This window comes from Cherax quadricarinatus, chromosome 42 (assembly GCF_038502225.1).
Source record: "Cherax quadricarinatus isolate ZL_2023a chromosome 42, ASM3850222v1, whole genome shotgun sequence".
Classification (NCBI taxonomy): Eukaryota; Metazoa; Arthropoda; class Malacostraca; order Decapoda; family Parastacidae; genus Cherax; species Cherax quadricarinatus.
In genome coordinates this window covers 14,747,223-14,770,760 of record NC_091333.1, presented here as the reverse complement: position 1 = coordinate 14,770,760, position 23,538 = coordinate 14,747,223, and the positions used below count along the sequence as shown (strand labels likewise).

Below are 23,538 nucleotides of genomic sequence, written 5' to 3'. Positions count from 1 at the left end.
AGCGGAGGTGGTCTGCTGTGTCACTGACAGCCGGAGGTGGTCTGCTGTGTCACTGACAGCGGAGGTGGTCTGCTGTGTCACTGACAGCGGAGGTGGTCTGCTGTGTCACTGACAGCGGAGGTGGTCTGCTGTGTCACTGACAGCCGGAGGTGGTCTGCTGTGTCACTGACAGCGGAGGTGGTCTGCTGTGTCACTGACAGCGGAGGTGGTCTGCTGTGTCACTGACAGCGGAGGTGGTCTGCTTTGTCACTGACAGCCGGAGGTGGTCTGCTGTGTCACTGACAGCGGAGGTGGTCTGCTGTGTCACTGACAGCCGGAGGTGGTCTGCTGTGTCACTGACAGCCGGAGGTGGTCTGCTGTGTCACTGACAGCGGAGGTGGTCTGCTGTGTCACTGACACAGTCACTGGAGGTGGTCTGCTGTGTCACTGACAGCCGGAGGTGGTCTGCTGTGTCACTGACAGCGGAGGTGGTCTGCTGTGTCACTGACAGCGGAGGTGGTCTGCTGTGTCACTGACAGCGGAGGTGGTCTGCTGTGTCACTGACAGCGGAGGTGGTCTGCTGTGTCACTGACAGCCGGAGGTGGTCTGCTGTGTCACTGACAGCGGAGGTGGTCTGCTGTGTCACTGACAGCGGAGGTGGTCTGCTGTGTCACTGACAGCGGAGGTGGTCTGCTGTGTCACTGACACTGACCGGAGGTGGTCTGCTGTGTCACTGACAGCGGAGGTGGTCTGCTGTGTCACTGACAGCGACAGCCGGAGGTGGTCTGCTGTGTCACTGACAGCGGAGGTGGTCTGCTGTGTCACTGACAGCGGAGGTGGTCTGCTGTGTCACTGACAGCCGGAGGTGGTCTGCTGTGTCACTGACAGCGGAGATGGTCTGCTGTGTCACTGACAGCGGAGATGGTCTGCTGTGTCACTGACAGCGAAGGTGGTCTGCTGTGTCACTGACAGCGGAGGTGGTCTGCTGTGTCACTGACAGCGGAGGTGGTCTGCTGTGTCACTGACAGCGGAGGTGGTCTGCTGTGTCACTGACAGCGGAGGTGGTCTGCTGTGTCACTGACAGCGGAGGTGGTCTGCTGTGTCACTGACAGCGGAGGTGGTCTGCTGTGTCACTGACAGCGGAGGTGGTCTGCTGTGTCACTGACAGCGGAGGTGGTCTGCTGTGTCACTGACAGCGGAGGTGGTCTGCTGTGTCACTGACAGCGGAGGTGGTCTGCTGTGTCACTGACAGCGGAGGTGGTCTGCTGTGTCACTGACAGCGGAGGTGGTCTGCTGTGTCACTGACAGCGGAGGTGGTCTGCTGTGTCACTGACAGCGGAGGTGGTCTGCTGTGTCACTGACAGCGGAGGTGGTCTGCTGTGTCACTGACAGCGGAGGTGGTCTGCTGTGTCACTGACAGCGGAGGTGGTCTGCTGTGTCACTGACAGCGGAGGTGGTCTGCTGTGTCACTGACAGCGGAGGTGGTCTGCTGTGTCACTGACAGCGGAGGTGGTCTGCTGTGTCACTGACAGCGGAGGTGGTCTGCTGTGTCACTGACAGCGGAGGTGGTCTGCTGTGTCACTGACAGCGGAGGTGGTCTGCTGTGTCACTGACAGCGGAGGTGGTCTGCTGTGTCACTGACAGCGGAGGTGGTCTGCTGTGTCACTGACAGCGGAGGTGGTCTGCTGTGTCACTGACAGCGGAGGTGGTCTGCTGTGTCACTGACAGCGGAGGTGGTCTGCTGTGTCACTGACAGCGGAGGTGGTCTGCTGTGTCACTGACAGCGGAGTCACTGACAGCGGAGGTGGTCTGCTGTGTCACTGACAGCGGAGGTGGTCTGCTGTGTCACTGACAGCGGAGGTGGTCTGCTGTGTCACTGACAGCGGAGGTGGTCTGCTGTGTCACTGACAGCGGAGGTGGTCTGCTGTGTCACTGACAGCGGAGGTGGTCTGCTGTGTCACTGACAGCGGAGGTGGTCTGCTGTGTCACTGACAGCGGAGGTGGTCTGCTGTGTCACTGACAGCGGAGGTGGTCTGCTGTGTCACTGACAGCGGAGGTGGTCTGCTGTGTCACTGACAGCCGGAGGTGGTCTGCTGTGTCACTGACAGCGGAGGTGGTCTGCTGTGTCACTGACACTGACAGCGGAGGTGGTCTGCTGTGTCACTGACAGCGGAGGTGGTCTGCTGTGTCACTGACAGCGGAGGTGGTCTGCTGTGTCACTGACAGCGGAGGTGGTCTGCTGTGTCACTGACAGCGGAGGTGGTCTGCTGTGTCACTGACAGCGGAGGTGGTCTGCTGTGTCACTGACAGCGGAGGTGGTCTGCTGTGTCACTGACAGCGGAGGTGGTCTGCTGTGTCACTGACAGCGGAGGTGGTCTGCTGTGTCACTGACAGCGGAGGTGGTCTGCTGTGTCACTGACAGCGGAGGTGGTCTGCTGTGTCACTGACAGCGGAGGTGGTCTGCTGTGTCACTGACAGCGGAGGTGGTCTGCTGTGTCACTGACAGCGGAGGTGGTCTGCTGTGTCACTGACAGCGGAGGTGGTCTGCTGTGTCACTGACAGCGGAGGTGGTCTGCTGTGTCACTGACAGCGGAGGTGGTCTGCTGTGTCACTGACAGCGGAGGTGGTCTGCTGTGTCACTGACAGCGGAGGTGGTCTGCTGTGTCACTGACAGCGGAGGTGGTCTGCTGTGTCACTGACAGCGGAGGTGGTCTGCTGTGTCACTGACAGCGGAGGTGGTCTGCTGTGTCACTGACAGCGGAGGTGGTCTGCTGTGTCACTGACAGCGGAGGTGGTCTGCTGTGTCACTGACAGCGGAGGTGGTCTGCTGTGTCACTGACAGCGGAGGTGGTCTGCTGTGTCACTGACAGCCGGAGGTGGTCTGCTGTGTCACTGACAGCGGAGGTGGTCTGCTGTGTCACTGACAGCGGAGGTGGTCTGCTGTGTCACTGACAGCGGAGGTGGTCTGCTGTGTCACTGACAGCGGAGGTGGTCTGCTGTGTCACTGACAGCGGAGGTGGTCTGCTGTGTCACTGACAGCGGAGGTGGTCTGCTGTGTCACTGACAGCGGAGGTGGTCTGCTGTGTCACTGACAGCGGAGGTGGTCTGCTGTGTCACTGACAGCGGAGGTGGTCTGCTGTGTCACTGACAGCGGAGGTGGTCTGCTGTGTCACTGACAGCGGAGGTGGTCTGCTGTGTCACTGACAGCGGAGGTGGTCTGCTGTGTCACTGACAGCGGAGGTGGTCTGCTGTGTCACTGACAGCGGAGGTGGTCTGCTGTGTCACTGACAGCGGAGGTGGTCTGCTGTGTCACTGACAGCGGAGGTGGTCTGCTGTGTCACTGACAGCGGAGGTGGTCTGCTGTGTCACTGACAGCGGAGGTGGTCTGCTGTGTCACTGACAGCGGAGGTGGTCTGCTGTGTCACTGACAGCCGGAGGTGGTCTGCTGTGTCACTGACAGCGGAGGTGGTCTGCTGTGTCACTGACAGCGGAGGTGGTCTGCTGTGTCATTGACAGCGGAGGTGGTCTGCCGTGTCATTGACAGCGGAGGTGGTCTGCTGTGTCGCTGACAGCCGAAGGTGGTCTGCTGTGTCACTGACAACGGAGGTGGTCTGCTGTGTCACTGACAGCCGGAGGTGGTCTGCTGAGTCACTGACAGCGGAGGTGGTCTGCTGTGTCACTGACAGCCAGAGGTGGTCTGCTGTGTCACTGAGAGCCGGAGGTGGTCTGCTGTCACTGACAGCCGGAGGTGGTCTGCTGTGTCACTGACAGCCAGAGGTGGTCTGCTGTGTCACTGAGAGCCGGAGGTGGTCTGCTGTCACTGACAGCCGGAGGTGGTCTGCTGTGTCACTGGCAGCCAGAGGTGGTCTGCTGTCACTGACAGCCGGAGGTTGTCTGCTGTGTCACTGACAGCCAGAGGTGGTCTGCTGTGTCACTGAGAGCCGGAGGTGGTCTGCTGTCACTGACAGCCGGAGGTGGTCTGCTGTGTCACTGACAGCCGGAGGTGGTCTGCTGTGTCACTGACAGCCGGAGGTGGTCTGCTGTGTCACTGACAGCCGGAGGTGGTCTGCTGTGTCACTGACAGCCGGAGGTGGTCTGCTGTGTCACTGACAGCCGGAGGTGGTCTGCTGTGTCACTGACAGCCGGAGGTGGTCTGCTGTGTCACTGACAGCGGAGGTGGTCTGCTGTGTCACTGACAGTGGAGGTGGTCTGCTGTGTCACTGACAGCCGGAGGTGGTCTGTGTCACTGACAGCCGGAAGTGGTCTGCTGTGTCACTGACAGCGGAGGTGGTCTGCTGTGTCACTGACAGCGGAGGTGGTCTGCTGTGTCACTGACAGCGGAGGTGGTCTGCTGTGTCACTGACAGCGGAGGTGGTATGCTGTGTCACTGACAGCCGGTAGTCTGCTGTGTCACTGACAGGCGGAGGTGGTCTGCTGTCACTGACAGTCGGAGGTGGTCTGCTGTGTCACTGAGAGCCGGAGGTGGTCTGCTGTGTCACTGACAACGGAGGTGGCCTGCTGTGTCACTGACAGCGGAAGTGATCTGTGTCACTGACAGCGGAGGTGGTCTGCTGTGTCACTGACAGCCGGAGGTGGTCTGCTGTGTCACTGACAGCCGGAGGTGGTCTGCTGTGTCACTGACAGCGGAGGTGGTCTGCTGTGTCACTGACAGCGGAGATTGTCTGCTGTGTCACTGACAGCGGAGGTTGTCTGCTGTCACTGACAGCGGAGGTGGTCTGCTTTGTCACTGACAGCGGAGGTGGTCTGCTTTGTCACTGACAGTGGAGGTGGTCTGCTTTGTCACTGACAGCGGAGGTGGTCTGCTGTGTCACTGACAGCGGAGGTGGTCTGCTGTGTCACTGACAGCGGAGGTGGTCTGCTGTGTCACTGACAGCGGAGGTGGTCTGCTGTGTCACTGACAGCGGAGGTGGTCTGCTGTGTCACTGACAGCGGAGGTGGTCTGCTGTCACTGACAGCGGAGGTGGTCTGCTTTGTCACTGACAGCGGAGGTGGTCTGCTTTGTCACTGACAGTGGAGGTGGTCTGCTTTGTCACTGACAGCGGAGTTGGTCTGCTGTGTCACTGACAGCGGAGGTGGTCTGCTGTGTCACTGACAGCGGAGGTGGTCTGCTGTGTCACTGACAGCCGGAGGTGGTCTGCTGTGTCACTGACAGCCGGAGGTGGTCTGCTGTGTCACTGACAGCGGAGGTGGTCTGCTGTGTCACTGACAGCGGATTGTCTGCTGTGTCACTGACAGCGGAGGTTGTCTGCTGTCACTGACAGCGGAGGTGGTCTGCTTTGTCACTGACAGCAGAGGTGGTCTGCTTTGTCACTGACAGTGGAGGTGGTCTGCTTTGTCACTGACAGCGGAGGTGGTCTGCTGTGTCACTGACAGCGGAGGTGGTCTGCTGTGTCACTGACAGCGGAGGTGGTCTGCTGTGTCACTGACAGCGGAGGTGGTCTGCTGTGTCACTGACAGCGGAGGTGGTCTGCTGTGTCACTGACAGCGGAGGTGGTCTGCTGTCACTGACAGCGGAGGTGGTCTGCTGTGTCACTGACAGCGGATGTGGTCTGCTGTGTCAGACAGCGGAGGTGGTCTGCTGTGTCACTGACAGCGGTGGTCTGCTGTGTCACTGACAGCGGAGATGGTCTGCTGTGTCACTGACAGCGGAGGTGGTCTGCTGTGTCATTGACAGCGGAGGTGGTCTGCTGTGTCACTGACAGCGGAGGTGGTCTGCTGTGTCACTGACAGCGGAGGTGGTCTGCTTTGTCACTGACAGCTGAGGTGGTCTGCTGTGTCACTGACAGCGGAGGTGGTCTGCTGTGTCACTGACAGCGGAGGTGGTCTGCTGTGTCACTGACAGCGGAGGCCATGCTCCCCCACCTGGAGGTTATTCCGGGGATCAACCCCCCCGCGGCCCGGTCCATGACTAGGCCTCCCGATGGATCAGGGCCTGATCAACTAGGCTGTTACTGCTGGCCGCACGCAGTCCAACGTACGAGCCACAGCCCGGCTGATCCGGCACTGACTTTAGGTATCTGTCCAGCTCTCTCTTCAAGGCAGCCAGGGGTTTATTGGCAATTCCCCTAATGCTTGATGGGAGGCTGTTGAACAGTTTTGGGCCCCGGACACTTATGGTGTTTTCCCTTAGTGTACCAATGGCGCCCCTACTTTTTATTGAGGGCATTTTGCATCGCCTGCCCAGTCTTTTACTTTCGTAGGGAGTGATTTCTGTGTGCAGATTTGGGACCATTCCTTCCAAGATTTTCCAAGTGTAGATTATGATATATCTCTCCCTCCTGCGTTCCAACGAGTACAAGTCAAGTGCTTCCAAGCGTTCCCAGTAGTTAAGGTGCTTGACAGAACTTATACGTGCAGTAAAGGATCTCTGTACACTCTCTAGATCTGCGATTTCACCTGCTTTGAATGGAGATGTTAATGTACAGCAGTATTCCAGCCTAGAGAGAACAAGTGATTTGAAAAGGATCATCATGGGCTTGGCATCTCTCGTTTTGAAAGTTCTCATTATCCATCCTATCATTTTCTTTGCACGTGCGATCGTGGCACTGTTGTGATCCTTGAAAGTGAGATCCTCAGACATTACTACTCCCAGGTCCCTTTCATTATTTTTCCGCTCTATTGCATGGCCGGAGTCAGTAGTATACTCTGTTCTAGTTATTATCTCCTCCAGTTTTCCATAACGGAGTAGTTGGAATTTGTCCTCATTGAACATCATATTGTTTACCGTTGCCCACTGGAAAACTTTGTTTATATCTTCTTGGAGGTTAACCGCGTCCTCAGCAGATGACAGCCTCATGCAGATCCTAGTATCATCCGCAAAGGATGATACGGTGCTGTGGTGTATATCTCTGTTTATATCTGATATGAGGATAAGGAATAAGATGGGGGCGAGTACTGTGCCTTGTGGAACAGAGCTTTTCACTATGGCAGCCTCCGATTTAACTCTGTTGACCACTACTCTTTGTGTTCGATTTGTTAGGAAGTTGAAGATCCATCTCCCCACTTTCCCAGTTATTCCTTTAGCACGTATTTTATGGGCTATTACGCCATGATCGCATTTGTCAAATGCTTTTGCAAAGGTAAACTACGGTAAGTTAACTTACACATTATACTTACCCAGGGAGCACAGTTAGGTTATGGAAAATTACACTTATGGACAGCTCACGACATTTATTATAAGAAACGTTTCCTTTAATAAATGTCCTGAACTGTGCGTAAGTGACTTTGTCCACATCTTGTCGGTATCACCAGACCATTTTTCACAGGTAAGACAGTGTACAGGTTATACTTACCCACGGAACACAGGTAAGATAGTGTACAGGTTATACTTGTGCAAGAAGGGTATATAATACCGACAAGATGAAATTAAGACACATGTGCAACATCTGGGTATCTTTATTGTAGACGTTTACAATAAAGATACCCAGATGTTGCACATGTGTCTTAATTTCACAGGTTATACTTACCCACGGAACACAGGTAAGATAGTGTACAGGTTGTACTTACCCACGGAACACAGGTAAGATAGTGTACAGGTTGTACTTACCCACGGAACACAGGTAAGATAGTGTACAGGTTGTACTTACCCACGGAACACAGGTAAGATAGTGTACAGGTTATACTTACCCACGGAACACAGGTAAGATAGTGTACAGGTTGTACTTACCCACGGATAAATTGTGTAGTGGTGAGAAGGTGAAGGTGTCTGGATATCCAGGTGGCCCAGGTGATAGTGGTGTCCTGGGTGAATGAGGTGGTTTGCGCGGTGAAGGTGTTCCTGCCGTAGTCAACAGAGGTGGGGGGCGGTTGGCCAGGGTGGTGGGCAGTAGCAGCTTGGTGCTGTGGGCGCTGCTCGAGGCCAGACTGATGTCTCGCGACGTGTCTCTGCTCAGGTCTCGCGACGAGACACTGGGATCACGGTAATTCGGGGGCAGGAGGGGGGCGGAGCGCCACTGTGAGAGTGCTGCTGCCCGAGGCGGTGGTGGGGGGGCGGTGCCCAGATGACCAGATGATACCCAGGGGCTGCGGTAGTGGGGGCGTGGTGGATGGGCGTGATGGAGGGCGGTCAGCAGGTGGTTAACACGGTTCTGGCGGGTGAGGGTGTCTAGCTGTGCCGGTTGTGGGCGGTGGTGCTGCGGGTGGAACTGTTGGAAGTGGTGGTGAGGGTGGTGTGGGTGGTGCTGGGTGGTGTTGAGGGTGGCGCGGCCCCCGGGAAGACTCTCAAGGTAGTCCGGGCCGGAGTAAAGGCTGTCGTCACGGCGGTAGACCACCTCGTAGCGGTAGTGTTGACCACGCCTACTGCGACCTCCCCCGCTACACCACCCACACACTCGCCACGACACCATCACGTCCCGCCCGCCCCATAATCGTCCCGCCCCCCGTCCACCCGCCGCCCACGCCCACTAGTCCCCGCCGCCCACCTCTTGCTACTTGCAATGCCACCACCAAGACGCTGGCGTGCATGACACGCCGCCCGGCACTGCTGGTCACTGGCAGACTCACACAACACCACACAGATCACTGGTCATCACTGCTTTTCCAACACATTCACTGCTTGCTTCACCAAGGCAGTGACGACATGTCAACAACACTTAGCTACAGTCACTGCACTACACTCAAGTCGCTACCTTCACCACACTACAAACATGAAATAAAAAATTTAATACACGAGATAACGGAGTGACACGAACGAGACATGTACAACAGTTAGGCATACCTTTGATATACCTTAGATGGGCTTCCATCGTTTTCCCTACTCCCGCAGCCCGGCCCTGGGCCAGGCTCATCTGGTGCTAGCCTGATTAACAAGGCTCTTGCTGCTGGTGGCCCACTGGCCCACATATCTATCATACCCTGACTGACCTACATGGTCCTTTCAAGTCGGACCGAAACGTCACAAGTTTCTCTCTCTTGACTTATACTCGTTGGAACGCAGGAGGGAGAGATATATCATAATCTACACTTGGAAGGAATGGTCCCAAATCTGCACACAGAAATCACTCCCTACGAAAGTAAAAGACTGGGCAGGCGATGCAAAATGCCCTCAATAAAAAGTAGGGGCGCCATTGGTACACTAAGGGAAAACACCATAAGTGTCCGGGGCCCAAAACTGTTCAACAGCCTCCCATCAAGCATTAGGGGAATTGCCAATAAGCCCCTGGCTGCCTTCAAGAGAGAGCTGGACAGATACCTAAAGTCAGTGCCGGATCAGCCGGGCTGTGGCTCGTACATTGGACTGCGTGCGGCCAGCAGTAACAGCCTAGTTAATCAGGCTCTGATCCATCGGGAGGCCTGGTCATGGACCGGGCCGCGGGGGCGTTGATCCCCGGAATAACCTCCAGGTAACCTATGTACGAGTTGCGCATTGTTCCAGTCATGGTACTGTGCCATTTTGTTCATCTTCTAGTAGAGTGTTCAAAGTATTTTAATTTCCGGAACGTTTCGCCAACACAGTCAAATACAGAGGTGAGCTAAATATGGAGACAGCAGAAGCAGTGGCGAGGTAAACGCGACGTCATCAGTCCATTAAATTTGAAGTATAGTAGTTACAATACACATGATTGCCTGAGCTTGCTACCATCTGCAGCTCATAAGACTGCCATCCCCACGAGCCCTTTTAGGGCGGTGCAGATGGCAGATCAGAGGCCTAGCTTCTCCCTACGAGCCCCGTGAGGGCGGGGAATGTGGCTAGGCCTGGGGACAGTTGGTCCCAAAGATGAGGGGGTACTTGTACCTCCTCCCATGGGAGACTTAAGTCTCGAGACACTCCCCAGATAGGGAGCCAAATGCGGGTCACCACTACTTGGAAAAGACCCGGGCCGGGAGAATACCGGCGAATAAAAAAAAAAAGTAGTTACAAGGTGGTCAGTCCCTCAGCCTTGAAGTGTTCAGCTCTATAATTACTGTATACCTTCTTAATGATGTAACCCAGTTAGCCAGCCTGAGAGCGGATGAGTGACACGGGTGCCAGGCAGAGGAGGGTGACAAGGGTGCCAGGCAGAGGAGGGTGACAAGGGTGCCAGGCAGAGGAGGGTCAGACACGGGTGCCAGGCAGAGGAGGGTGACAAGGGTGCCAGGAAGGGTCAGACACGGGTGCCAGGCAGGGTCAAGGTACAATAATTTGATCCATGGTGGTGACAGCTGTTTACTGTTAATGTCAGTAATATAGAAGCTGCACCAGGCAACATAACTGCTGCACCAGGCAACACAACTGCTGCACCAGGCAGCACAACTGCTGCACCAGGCAACACAACTGCTGCACCAGGCAACACATCTGCTGCACCAGGCAGCACAACTGCTGCACCAGACAACACAACTGCTGCACCAGGCAACACAACTGCTGCACCAGGCAACACAACTGCTGCACCAGGCAACACAACTGCTGCACCAGGCAACACAACTGCTGCACCAGGCAGCACAACTGCTGCACCAGGCAGCACAACTGCTGCACCAGGCAACACAACTGCTGCACCAGGCAGCACAACTGCTGCACCAGGCAGCACAACTGGTGCACCAGGCAACACAACTGCTGCACCAGGCAACACAACTGCTGCACCAGGCAACACAACTGCTGCACCAGGCAGCACAACTGCTGCACCAGGCAGCACAACTGCTACACCAGGCAACACAACTGCTGCACCAGGCAGCACAACTGCACCAGGCAACACAACTGCTGCACCAGGCAACACAACTGCTGCACCAGGCAACACAACTGCTGCACCAGGCAACACAACTGCTGCACCAGGCAACACAACTGCTGCACCAGGCAGCACAACTGCTGCACCAGGCAACACAACTGCTGCACCAGGCAACACAACTGCTGCACCAGGCAGCACAACTGCTCACCAGGCAACACCACTGCTGCACCAGGCAACACAACTGCTGCACCAGGCAGCACAACTGCTACACCAGGCAACACAACTGCTGCACCAGGCAGCACAACTGCAACACAACTGCTGCACCAGGCAACACAACTGCTGCACCAGGCAACACAACTGCTGCACCAGGCAACACAACTGCTGCACCAGGCAACACAACTGCTGCACCAGGCAACACAACTGCTGCACAAGGCAACACAACTGCTGCACCAGGCAACACAACCGCTGCACCAGGCAACACAACTACTGCACCAGGCAACACAACTGCTGCACCAGGCAACACAACTGCTGCACCAGGCAGCACAACTGCTGCACCAGGCAACACAACTGCTGCACCAGGCAACACAACTGCTGCACCAGGCAGCACAACTGCTGCACCAGGCAACACAACTGCTGCACCAGGCAACACAACTGCTGCACCAGGCAGCACAACTGGTGCACCAGGCAACACAACTGGTGCACCAGGCAACACAACTGCTGCACCAGGCAACACAACTGCTGCACCAGGCAGCACAACTGCTGCACCAGGCAACACAACTGCTGCACCAGGCAACACAAATGCTGCACCAGGCAACACAACTGCTGCACCAGGCAACACAACTGCTGCACCAGGCAACACAACTGCTGCACCAGGCAACACAACTGCTGCACCAGGCAGCACAACTGCTGCACCAGGCAACACAACTGCTGCACCAGGCAACACAACTGCTGCACCAGACAACACAACTGCTGCACCAGGCAACACAACTGCTGCACCAGGCAACACAACTGCTGCACCAGGCAACACAATTGCTGCACCAGGCAGCACAACTGCTGCACCAGGCAGCACAACTGCTGCACCAGGCAACACAACTGCTGCACCAGGCAACACAACTGCTGCACCAGGCAACACAACTGCTGCACCAGGCAGCACAACTGCTACACCAGGCAGCACAACTGCTGCACCAGGCAACACAACTGCTGCACCAGGCAACACAACTGCTGCACCAGGCAGCACAACTGCTGCACCAGGCAGCACAACTGCTGCACCGGGCAGCACAACTGCTGCACCGGGCAGCACAACTGCTACACCAGGCAACACAACTGCTGCACCAGGCAACACAACTGCTGCACCAGGCAACACAACTGCTGCACCAGGCAACACAACTGCTGCACCAGGCAGTACAACTGCTGCACCAGGCAACACAACTGCTGCACCAGGCAGCACAACTGCTGCACCTGGCAACACAACTGCTGCACCAGGCAGCACAACTGCTGCACCAGGCAGCACAACTGCTGCACCAGGCAGCACAACTGCTGCACCAGGCAGCACAACTGCTGCACCAGGCAGCACAACTGCTGCACCAGGCAGCACAACTGCTACACCAGGCAGCACAACTGCTGCACCAGGCAGCACAACTGCTGCACCAGGCAGCACAACTGCTACACCAAGCAGCACAACTGCTGCACCAGGCAGTACAACTGCTACACCAGGCAGCACAACTGCTGCACCAGGCAGCACAACTGCTACACCAGGCAGCACAACTGCTGCACCAGGCAGCACAACTGCTGCACCAGGCAGCACAACTGCTACACCAAGCAGCACAACTGCTGCACCAGGCAGTACAACTGCTACACCAGGCAGCACAACTGCTGCACCAGGCAGCACAACTGCTGCACCAGGCAGCACAACTGCTACACCAGGCAGCACAACTGCTGCACCAGGCAGCACAACTGCTGCACCAGGCAGCACAACTGCTGCACCAGGCAGCACAACTGCTACACCAGGCAGCACAACTGCTGCACCAGGCAGCACAACTGCTGCACCAGGCAGCACAACTGCTACACCAGGCAGCACAACTGCTGCACCAGGCAGCACAACTGCTGCACCAGGCAGCACAACTGCTGCACCAGGCAGCACAACTGCTGCACCAGGCAGCACAACTGCTGCACCAGGCAGCACAACTGCTACACCAGGCAGCTAGAAGACTGGAAGAGAGTATAAAACAAGCCTGAATCACTTGATGAAGTAAAAGACTAATGGGAGACACACGAGTGATAATATCGGAAGATCTCACCTTCAAGGATCACTAGTGTCACTATCACATCTGCAAGGAAAATGCTAGACTGGATAATTAGCACCTTCATAGCAAGAAGCGCCGAGTCAATGATACTACTCTTCAAACCACTTGCTCTCTCTAGGCTGAAATGTAATTGTACTTTAAAATAGCCTCTTGTAAGGCAGTCGAAATTGCAGACCTTGACAATGTACAGAGAATTTTCAGTGGCTATACAGATTCAGTCAAGCACCTAAATTATTGAGAACGCTTATATATAATTGCATATAAACCCGTGTAATGTGTGCGGCATATTACATATGCCGCACACATTATACGGGTTTATATGCAATTCTGGTGATATGCTTGGTGTTATGTTCACCCCAGGTCCTTTTCCAATCTTATAAATAAATGAAGCTTCCCTCCGCTCAAGCTGTACTCTGTGTCCGGCGCGCGCGCTCGTGTGTGTGTGTGTGTGTGTGTGTGTGTGTGTGTGTGTGTGTGTGTGTGTGTGTGTGTGTGTGTGTGTGTGTGTGTGTGTGTGTGTGTGTCGTGCCGATTAGGTAAAATTGGTCGATTAGCAAGAACTCATTTGTACTAAATGAACCTTAGAAAACTTACCTAACCTTATTATAACAAGCGCAATTTAATTTAGCCTAATCCAGCTAAATACATTTAAGATAAATTGACAATAATTTAATAATAAATAGACACAATGAAATATAGTTTTATCGTTAGGTTCAAAATGATTTTTGCGAAATTATTGCATACACAAATTCTCGCTTGACTTATTCAGCAAGGAGAGCATTGCTATTTAATCCAAAATCGCAAGTTTTATCTATTCGGCACGTATGTATATATATATATATATATATATATATATATATATATATATATATATATATATATATATATATATATATACACACATATATATATATACACACACACACACACACACAAACACTGATCTCTGGCTGAAGGAGACTCGAACCTACGAACCTTGGAACAAGGTACGCAGTGCCTTACCATTCTCACCACACTGGTAAGGCACTGCGTACCTTGTTCCAAGGTTCGTAGGTTCGAGTCTCCTTCATCCAGTGATCAGTGTTTGTGTATATTTCGCCTGCTCTTGCGAATTCCTTGCATATATATATACATACATATATATATATATATATATATATATATATATATATATATATATATATATATATATATATATATATATATATATATATATAGGGCGGTCAGAAAACAGAAAGGAAAAAGGATATTAGAACACTTGGGGAGAAGATTCCTTACAGAAAACCAGCATGGTTTTAGGGATGAAAAATTTTGTCTTACAAATTTGCTGGAGTTTTATAACCGAGTCAAAATGATAAAACGAGTTACGGGGATTTGCATCTTTTTTGCACGACAGGAAAGTATTTAATACAACACCACTACCAGAGATTAGCCCAGAAATCAGAAAAACAAGCATGGTTAAAAAGCAGAGTGCTCCAGTGGGTTAGTGAGTACTTGATGGACACAAGGCAGGGAATAACAGTAAGGGATGAGACATAAGAATAGGAGAGTAACGAGTGGGGTTCCGCAAGGATCAGTACTAGGACCGCTACTGTTCCTAAATTACGTAAATAACTTACCAGAGGGGACTGAGACCTGTGTGATATTGTTTGTGGACGATGTAAAATTAATAAGGACAGGGGAAGACAGTGATAAACTCCTGAAATATCTTAACTAATTGCAGATATGGTCAAACATGTGATCTTTTAAGTTTAACCCGAAAAAAAAGAGAATTTGACAGGGTTAGGAGAGAGAGGAAGCAGATTACAGCAAGAACGGAGAAAATTTGTAAATATCGGAGTAAAAAGACCTAGATGTAAATATCAAACATATCGCCAGAAATACACAAAAGACGTATAACATTAGTGGCATATGCAAAATAAGTAAACCACAAAATAGCATATAGGAACGTAAATAAAGAATTTGTTAGAACCTTGTGCATGACATATGTTAAGTCAATCACTGAGTACTCAGCTTCAACATGGAGCCCACAAGTGGTTAATTACGCACCTGCAGAAACTCGAAAAGGTCCATAAGTACGCAACGAGACGCAACTGAGCCTAACGACCTTGGCGGAAAGGAGCCCAAGGGAAATTAAGACCAAGAAAGACCATGAGGAAGACCAAGAGGAAGGAAGAACAAGAGGAAGACCAAGAGGAAGGAAGACCAAGAGGAATTAAGACCAAGAGGAATTAAGACCAAGAGGAAGGAAGAACAAGAGGAAGAACAAGAGGAAGACCAAGAGGAAGACCAAGAGGAAGGAAGACCAAGAGGAAGGAAGACCAAGAGGAAGGAAGACCAAGAGGAAGACCAAGGGTAAAGAAAATCAAGGGAAATACGTGATGACTACATACAAAATCATATGGGAAATTGATAAGGCTGATAAGAAAAGTCTTTCTGAATTAAGAAAACCAGGATGAAGGAGAGACAGATGAAAAGAGAAGACAGAGTTAAGCCAGAGGGATGTAAGAAACTGTTTCTTTAGTCTCAGGAGGGTTGAAAAAAAAATGAATAATTTGGATGAAGCAATGGTGGAGGGAATCTTAGTACACAGCTTCAAGAGTAGGTAAAATCAGTGATGTTGCTTAAAGTAGTCTTGGATGCGAGAAGGATTAAAATGGTTATAATAACCATAATTTTTAAAGGGGTGACCGGTAAGCCAGCAGAAGGCCTCGGTCTGATGACCAAAAGCTCCAGTGGCAGGTCATCATACGACTAAGATCCGCGTCAGGAAATACTTGTTTTATTTCCTGACAAATCTTACCTAACCTTGGATGCGAGGCCAGAAGCCAAGTTTCGGCCCCTGCCAACACAAATCCTTAAGTACTTCACACACACACACACACACACACACACACACACACACAAAACCTAACACCAAGGAATGGGGGCGTCAACACACTGCACGCTGGTGCTGGTGTCAAATGTTGGCTATTGTTTGTATTACCCATGTATGTGTGTGTTATCCATGTGTATGTGTTATCCACGTGTGTGTGTTATCCACGTGTGTATGTTTTCCATGTGTGTGTGTTATCCACGTGTGTGTTTTCCATGTGTGTGTGGTTTTCCATGTGTGTGTGTGTGTGTGTGTGTGTGTGTGTGTGTGTGTGTGTGTGTGTGTGTGTGTGTGTGTGTGTGTGTGTGTGCATGTTATCCACGTGTGTGTGTTTTCCATGTGTGTGTTTTATCCATGTGCGTGTGTTATGTATATATGTGTGTTATCCAGTAGAGGTGACCTCCCCCACGTGAGGGAAGGTCACTTGTACTGCTCAGTTACGAACTCTGAACACTTCATTCTGATTAACCCAAGAAGGTTAGTAACCCAGGACAACCAAGAGGGTTGTTAATCCAAGATAACTAAAGAAATCCAATCCGAGTGGCTTATTTCCATACAGGTTGTATGGTTTTTCCCCCCAGTATACAGTTTGTAACGGTGGACAAACACTGAGGTACCTAACTGCTAGGTAAACAGGTGCAGCAGGTGATAAGAAACTCTTATATAAGCCTTAACCTCGCCCAGGATTGAACCCAGGACTGTAATTATTTAGGCTGAATTAAATTATATTCATTGGGAGCGCTTAACCCATAGGGGTCATACGGCACCTGGGGGAATGGGAGACATTCAGATTCGATCCAGGAGAAGGGAAAACTCGATTCTTTGATCAAGAGCCCCTCACCAGCATCAAGGAACCTTGAGGGGTGGGAGGTGGTAACTTCGGGGGGAAGGGGTCACCGCCCCTGCGACCTGGTCTCAGACCAGGCCTCCTGGTTGCTGGCATGATCAACCAGACTGTTCCCCGCCGCCCGCAGTCCAGTGTATGCACCACAGCCCAGTTAATCAGGAACTGAGTTAAGGGACTACCCTCAACAAGAGCAAAAAAAGGACTTTGTGTATTCATGTGCTCGTTCCGCGAGGAAGATGAGTCCTTAACCCACACATACACACACACACACACACACACACACACACACACACACACACACACACACACACACACACACACACACACAAACCTCCTGGAGTTTTATGACAAGGTAACAGAAGTAAGACACGAAAGAGAGGGGTGGGTAGATTGCATTTTCCTAGACTGCAGGAAGGCCTTTGACACAGTTCCCCACAAGAGATTAGTGCAGAAGCTGGAGGATCAGGCGCATGTAAAAGGGAGGGCACTGCAATGGATAAGGGAATACCTGACAGGGAGGCAGCAACGAGTCATGGTACGTGAAGAGGTATCACAGTGGGCGCCTGTTACGAGCGGGGTCCCACAGGGGTCAGTTCTAGGACCAGTGCTATTTTTGATATATGTGAACGACATGATGGAAGGAATAGACTCTGAAGTGTCCCTGTTCGCAGATGATGTGAAGTTGATGAGAAGAATTAAATCGGACGAGGATGAGGCAGGACTGCAAAGAGACCTGGACAGGCTGGACATGTGGTCCAGTAACTGGCTTCTCGAATTCAATCCAGTCAAATGCAAAGTCATGAAGATTGGGGAGGGGCAAAGAAGACCGCAGACAGAGTATAGGCTAGGTGGACAAAGACTACAGACCTCACTCAGGGAGAAAGACCTTGGGGTGACCATAACACCGAGCACATCACCAGAGGCACACAACCAAATAACTACTGCAGCATATGGGCGCCTGGCAAACCTGAGAATGGCGTTCCGATACCTCAATAAGGAATCGTTCAAGACACTGTACACTGTGTATGTTAGGTCCATACTGGAGTATGCAGCACCAGTCTGGAACCCACACCTGGTCAAGCACGTCAAGAAGCTAGAGAAAGTACAAAGGTTTGCAACAAGGCTAGTCCCAGAGCTCAAGGGAATGTCGTATGAGGAAAGGTTAAGGGAAATCGGACTGACGACACTGGAGGACAGAAGGGTCAGGGGAGACATGATAACGACATACAAGATACTGCGGGGAATAGACAAGGTGGACAGAGATAGGATGTTCCAGAGAGGGGACACAGGGACAAGGGGTCACAACTGGAAGCTGAAGACTCAGACGAGTCACAGGGACGTTAGGAAGTATTTCTTCAGTCATAGAGTTGTCAGCAAGTGGAATAGCCTAGCAAGTGAAGTAGTGGAGGCAGGAACCATACATAGTTTTAATAAGAGGTATGACAAAGCTCAGGAAGCAGAGAGAGAGAGGACCCAGTAGCGATCAGTGAAGAGGCGGGGCCAGGAGCTGAGTCTCGACCCCTGCAACCACAATTAGGTGAGTACACACACACACACTAAAAGAAAGTCACATTAGTTACTGTAGGGCACATCAGTTCAGTTACTACATGTAACTTACTGGGAAAGCTTCAAGACACATGGGATGTACTCTCTCAGGGAGACAAGACAACTAACAATAGTACTCTACAATTTTTTATCAATTTTGTGATTCGAAAAAAAAAATAAAAAAGGCATTTCAGTATACAGGTTTTGTGGTGCTGACAACAAATATGATTGTAATAACAATCTACTGGCTAGAGGAACTTGTATTTTTTAACAATTGTGCTAATAGGAAACTATATATATTTTAAAGTTAAACCATTACATATTGTGGGTTTGAATTAAATGCCTTTTCCCCTGTAACGTTTATTAACGCTCCCAACTTCCCAGGTCAAAGATGACAGCAACACTACTGAGTCCATATCTTTGTAAATAGATCAAACTTGCAGTTTTATGCAGTTACCCAAAATTATCAAAGAAGGTGTATACCAGATGTGCCTTGTATAATATATACATTAGGGAAAAACATTCAAGAACCAGGACCCTAATCTACAAGTCTATCACTGTAATAACACAGTATTTCACTGTTGCTAATACAGCAAATGAGTGACTGTTTAGCGATTTCAAACAGTGACAAATGTTTCTGGTGCGCTTGATGCGTCCGTGTTTCCCGTTCACGAGTCAACACTTTTTATCGCCTTTATTTAATATTTCATTTACTGGCGCTGTTATATGTTATTATTGGTTAATTTCTATTAATCGAGGCCAATCTAATCTAAGTAACATTAATCGAGAAATCTGCTGCAAACAATATCTGCAGCACACTGCCATAACTGGAGTGAGAGGTATGGAAGTTCATAGTAAACCCAGTGTAAAATAAGGGTGTCATAGGAGCAATAAACGGATGCTGTCAACACCCGTGATGAGATTCTTCAGTCTCCTACCAGCAGAGTTGTCAAGAAGGAAACTTGGCCTGTTCTTGCAACAACTGCCAGATCACTGTATGTCTGAAGCATGCATAAATATCACAATAAGTCACCGGTAGAGTCTGGTGTCAGGATAAAATGAAAGAAACCGGTGAAAGAAATGAAAGCCTTCAGCATTTCATCTTTGTTACAAAGGAAAACAGTATCCGTTACACAATATGGTACCCTGTAGCACACTGATAGCAAGATGTAATCACAGGTAAGAGGACCCGGGGTTGAGCACTGGACGGAGAGAAACAAGTTGCCCAACTGGGCACTTGGTCACTGAGCACATGCCCAAGTGACCACTCTATTCTATCCTTACCTCAAAGTATTTGTGCTTGGGGATCTACCAGAGAAATCAGCTGTTAATCTACTACAGAAATCAGCTGTTAATCACCCATTCAGGTTCCAGACAACACACACCCCTCTGATATACTTTTACTTTTGACGAGTTCCGAGAGCTTTTCCTACTCCCAGAGCCCGGCCTTGGACCAGGCTCTTCTGGTGCTTGCCTGGCCAACCAGGCTGCCGTTGCTGGTGGCCCGCTGACCCACATATCCATTACAACCTGGTTGATCCTCTTCAATACTTCTACACTTGTTCCAGCAGTGTTTCTGATATCTTCTGGTAAGATGTTAAAACGCCTGGGGCCACGGACGTTGATAGTGTTCCCTTATTGTGCCCACCGCACCCCTGTTTTTCATTGGGTTTATCTTGCACTTCCTCCAATATCTTTCACTCCAGTATGTTCCAGTATTCAAAAACTTCAACTTACTAAACATATAACACATCCACACCTGCCATTATGCATCGCGTATGTATAGGACACTAAGAACGAGCCTCAACCCAGTGCTATAACTTTTCCTGGAGAGTTGCAACGTGATACACAGAGAAAATACAAGAAATAAGTATCTCTCATACAACGCGTGTTCGACTCAACTTATATAGGAACTCCATGAAAATAAAGGGTCCTAAAATCGAGAAGTCCCTCCAAAAAGATGCCAGAGTTCTTTACCCACCAGCGTCGAAATTATCGCCCAAAAAAACCATCACCTAAATCTGATGTATACAGTACTTGGATCAATCCGTCTCAAAATGTATTAACCTTAAAGCATCATAGTTCATATACCAAATTGTTATAGTTTTTAAATGTAAAATATGACTAACAATAGCATTCTAATGGACTATTATATTTGTCTCAGTGTCTAGTAACTATTTTAAATCTGCCCAACAAGTTCTGCATAATAATGAAAATTCTATAGTTTATATATGTCAATTACTCCAATGTCAATAGTATACTGTGCTCCAGTTTATACAGGTAAAGTCGTTTGTTTGGATGAGTGTGGACGTCTGGGGTTGCAGACGCCAGGGTGAGCGTCACACACTTGTCAGCTAGAGTGTGAACGTCTGGAGTTGCAGACGCCAGGGTGAGCGTCACACACTTGTCAGCTAGAGAGTGTGGACGTCTGGGGTTGCAGACGCCAGGGTGAGCGTCACACACTTGTCAGCTAGAGTGTGAACGTCTGGAGTTGCAGACGCCAGGGTGAGCGTCACATACTTGTCAGCTAGAGAGTGTGGACGTCTGGTGTTGCAGACGCCAGGGTGAGCGTCACACACTTGTCAGCTAGAGAGTGTGGACGTCTGGGGTTGCAGACGCCAGGGTGAGCGTCACACACTTGTCAGCTAGAGAGTGTGGACGTCTGGGGTTGCAGACGCCAGGGTGAGCGTCACACACTTGTCAGCTAGAGTGTGAACGTCTGGAGTTGCAGACGCCAGGGTGAGCGTCACACACTTGTCAGCTAGAGAGTGTGAACGTCTGGGGTTGCAGACGCCAGGGTGAGCGTCACACACTTGTCAGCTAGAGAGTGTGGACGTCTGGGGTTGCAGACGCCAGGGTGAGCGTCACACACTTGTCAGCTAGAGAGTGTGGACGTCTGGGGTTGCAGACGCCTGGGTGAGCGTCACACACTTGTCAGCTAGAGAGTGTGGACGTCTGGAGTTGCAGACGCCAGGGTGAGCGTCACACACTTGTCAGCTAGAGAGTGTGGACGTCTGGGGTTGCAGACGCCAGGGTGAGCGTCACACACTTGTCAGCTAGAGAGTGTGAACGTCTGGGGTTGCAGACGCCAGGGTGAGCGTCACACACTTGTCAGCTAGAGAGTGTGAACGTCTGGGGTTGCAGACGCCAGGGTGAGCGTCACACACTTGTCAGCTAGAGAGTGTGAACGTCTGGAGTTGCAGACGCCAGGGTGAGCGTCACACACTTGTCAGCTAGAGAGTGTGAACGTCTGGGGTTGCAGACGCCAGGGTGAGCGTCACACACTTGTCAGCTAGAGAGTGTGAACGTCTGGGGTTGCAGACGCCAGGGTGAGCGTCACACACTTGTCAGCTAGAGAGTGTGAACGTCTGGAGTTGCAGACGCCAGGGTGAGCGTCACACACTTGTCAGCTAGAGTGTGGACGTCTGGAGTTGCAGACGCCAGGGTGAGCGTCACATACTTGTCAGCTAGAGAGTGTGGACGTCTGGTGTTGCAGACGCCAGGGTGAGCGTCACACACTTGTCAGCTAGAGAGTGTGAACGTCTGGTGTTGCAGACGCCAGGGTGAGCGTCACACACTTGTCAGCTAGAGAGTGTGAACGTCTGGTGTTGCAGACGCTAGGGTGAGCGTCACACACTTGTCAGCTAGAGAGTGTGGACGTCTGGGGTTGCAGACGCCAGGGTGAGCGCCACACACTTGTCAGCTAGTGTGTGTGGACGTCTGGGGTTGCAGACGCCTGGGTGAGCGTCACACACTTGTCAGCTAGAGAGTGTGAACGTCTGGGGTTGCAGACGCCAGGGTGAGCGTCACACACTTGTCAGCTAGAGAGTGTGGACGTCTGGTGTTGCAGACGCCAGGGTGAGCGTCACACACTTGTCAGCTAGAGAGTGTGGACGTCTGGGGTTGCAGACGCCAGGGTGAGCGTCACACACTTGTCAGCTAGAGAGTGTGAACGTCTGGTGTTGCAAACGCCAGGGTGAGCGTCACACACTTGTCAGCTAGAGAGTGTGGACGTCTGGGGTTGCAAACGCCAGGGTGAGCGTCACACACTTGTCAGCTAGAGAGTGTGAACGTCTGGTGTTGCAAACGCCAGGGTGAGCGTCACACACTTGTCAGCTAGAGAGTGTGGACGTCTGGGGTTGCAGACGCCAGGGTGAGCGTCACACACTTGTCAGCTAGAGTGTGAACGTCTGGAGTTGCAGACGCCAGGGTGAGCGTCACACACTTGTCGGCTAGTGTGTGGACGTCTGGAGTTGCAGACGCCTGGGTGAGCGTCACACACTTGTCAGCTAGAGAGTGTGAACGTCTGGAGTTGCAGACGCCTGGGTGAGCGTCACACACTTGTCAGCTAGAGAGTGTGAACGTCTGGAGTTGCAGACGCCTGGGTGAGCGTCACACACTTGTCAGCTAGAGAGTGTGAACGTCTGGAGTTGCAGACGCCTGGGTGAGCGTCACACACTTGTCAGCTAGAGTGTGTGAACGTCTGGAGTTGCAGACGCCTGGGTGAGCGTCACACACTTGTCAGCTAGAGAGTGTGAACGTCTGGGGTTGCAGACGCCAGGGTGAGCGTCACACACTTGTCAGCTAGTGTGAACGTCTGGAGTTGCAGACGCCAGGGTGAGCGTCACACACTTGTCAGCTAGAGAGTGTGAACGTCTGGAGTTGCAGACGCCTGGGTGAGCGTCACACACTTGTCAGCTAGAGAGTGTGGACGTCTGGGGTTGCAGACGCCTGGGTGAGCGTCACACACTTGTCAGCTAGAGAGTGTGGACGTCTGGGGTTGCAGACGCCTGGGTGAGCGTCACACACTTGTCAGCTAGAGAGTGTGGACGTCTGGGGTTGCAGACGCCAGGGTGAGCGTCACACAACACCCAGCTAGCACCACTGCTGGGAAAATACTGCCCGCACATTCCTCCCTTCAAGGCCAAGGTCCTGCACCACATGATCCCACACTCGCCGTGAACACACTAGCTGTGTACACACTAGCTGCGTACACACTTGGTGTGAACACACTTGCTGTGAACACACTCGCCGTGTACACACTAGCTGCGTACACACTTGGTGTGAACACACTAGCGGTACCCCGTAGCTTGGTGGCAAAAGCTCTTGCTTCACACGGTGAGCGTCCAGGTTCGATTCCCGGCAAAGGGGTGGAAACATTGGGCGTGTTTCCTTACACCACTTGTCCATGTTCATCCATCAGTATAAAATGGGTACCTGGGTGTTAGTCGACTGGTGTGGGTCGCATCCTGGGACAAAACTAACTTAATTTCCCCGAAATGTTCAGCATAACAAGCGGCTTTCTATATAGTAGTATGTCATTGATGTCAG

The 23,538-nt window shown here is 51.7% G+C and overlaps 1 protein-coding gene across 8 annotated transcripts in view; it reads right to left on the bottom strand.

Moving 5' to 3' along the window:
* The window catches only part of Magi (membrane associated guanylate kinase, WW and PDZ domain containing protein magi), a 379,317-nt gene that overhangs the window by 233,529 nt on the left and 122,250 nt on the right, over nt 1-23,538 (bottom strand). For 7 of the 8 annotated variants that reach the window (XM_070093304.1, XM_070093308.1, XM_070093312.1 and 4 more), the window contains exon 2: nt 7,667-8,637. The exons of the other annotated variant lie outside the window; for it this stretch is intronic. In XM_070093304.1, coding sequence (XP_069949405.1) covers nt 7,667-8,345 — 679 coding nt within the window. In that variant the 5' untranslated portion in view covers nt 8,346-8,637. The remainder of the gene's footprint in view (nt 1-7,666; nt 8,638-23,538) is intronic. 8 annotated transcript variants of the gene reach the window in all.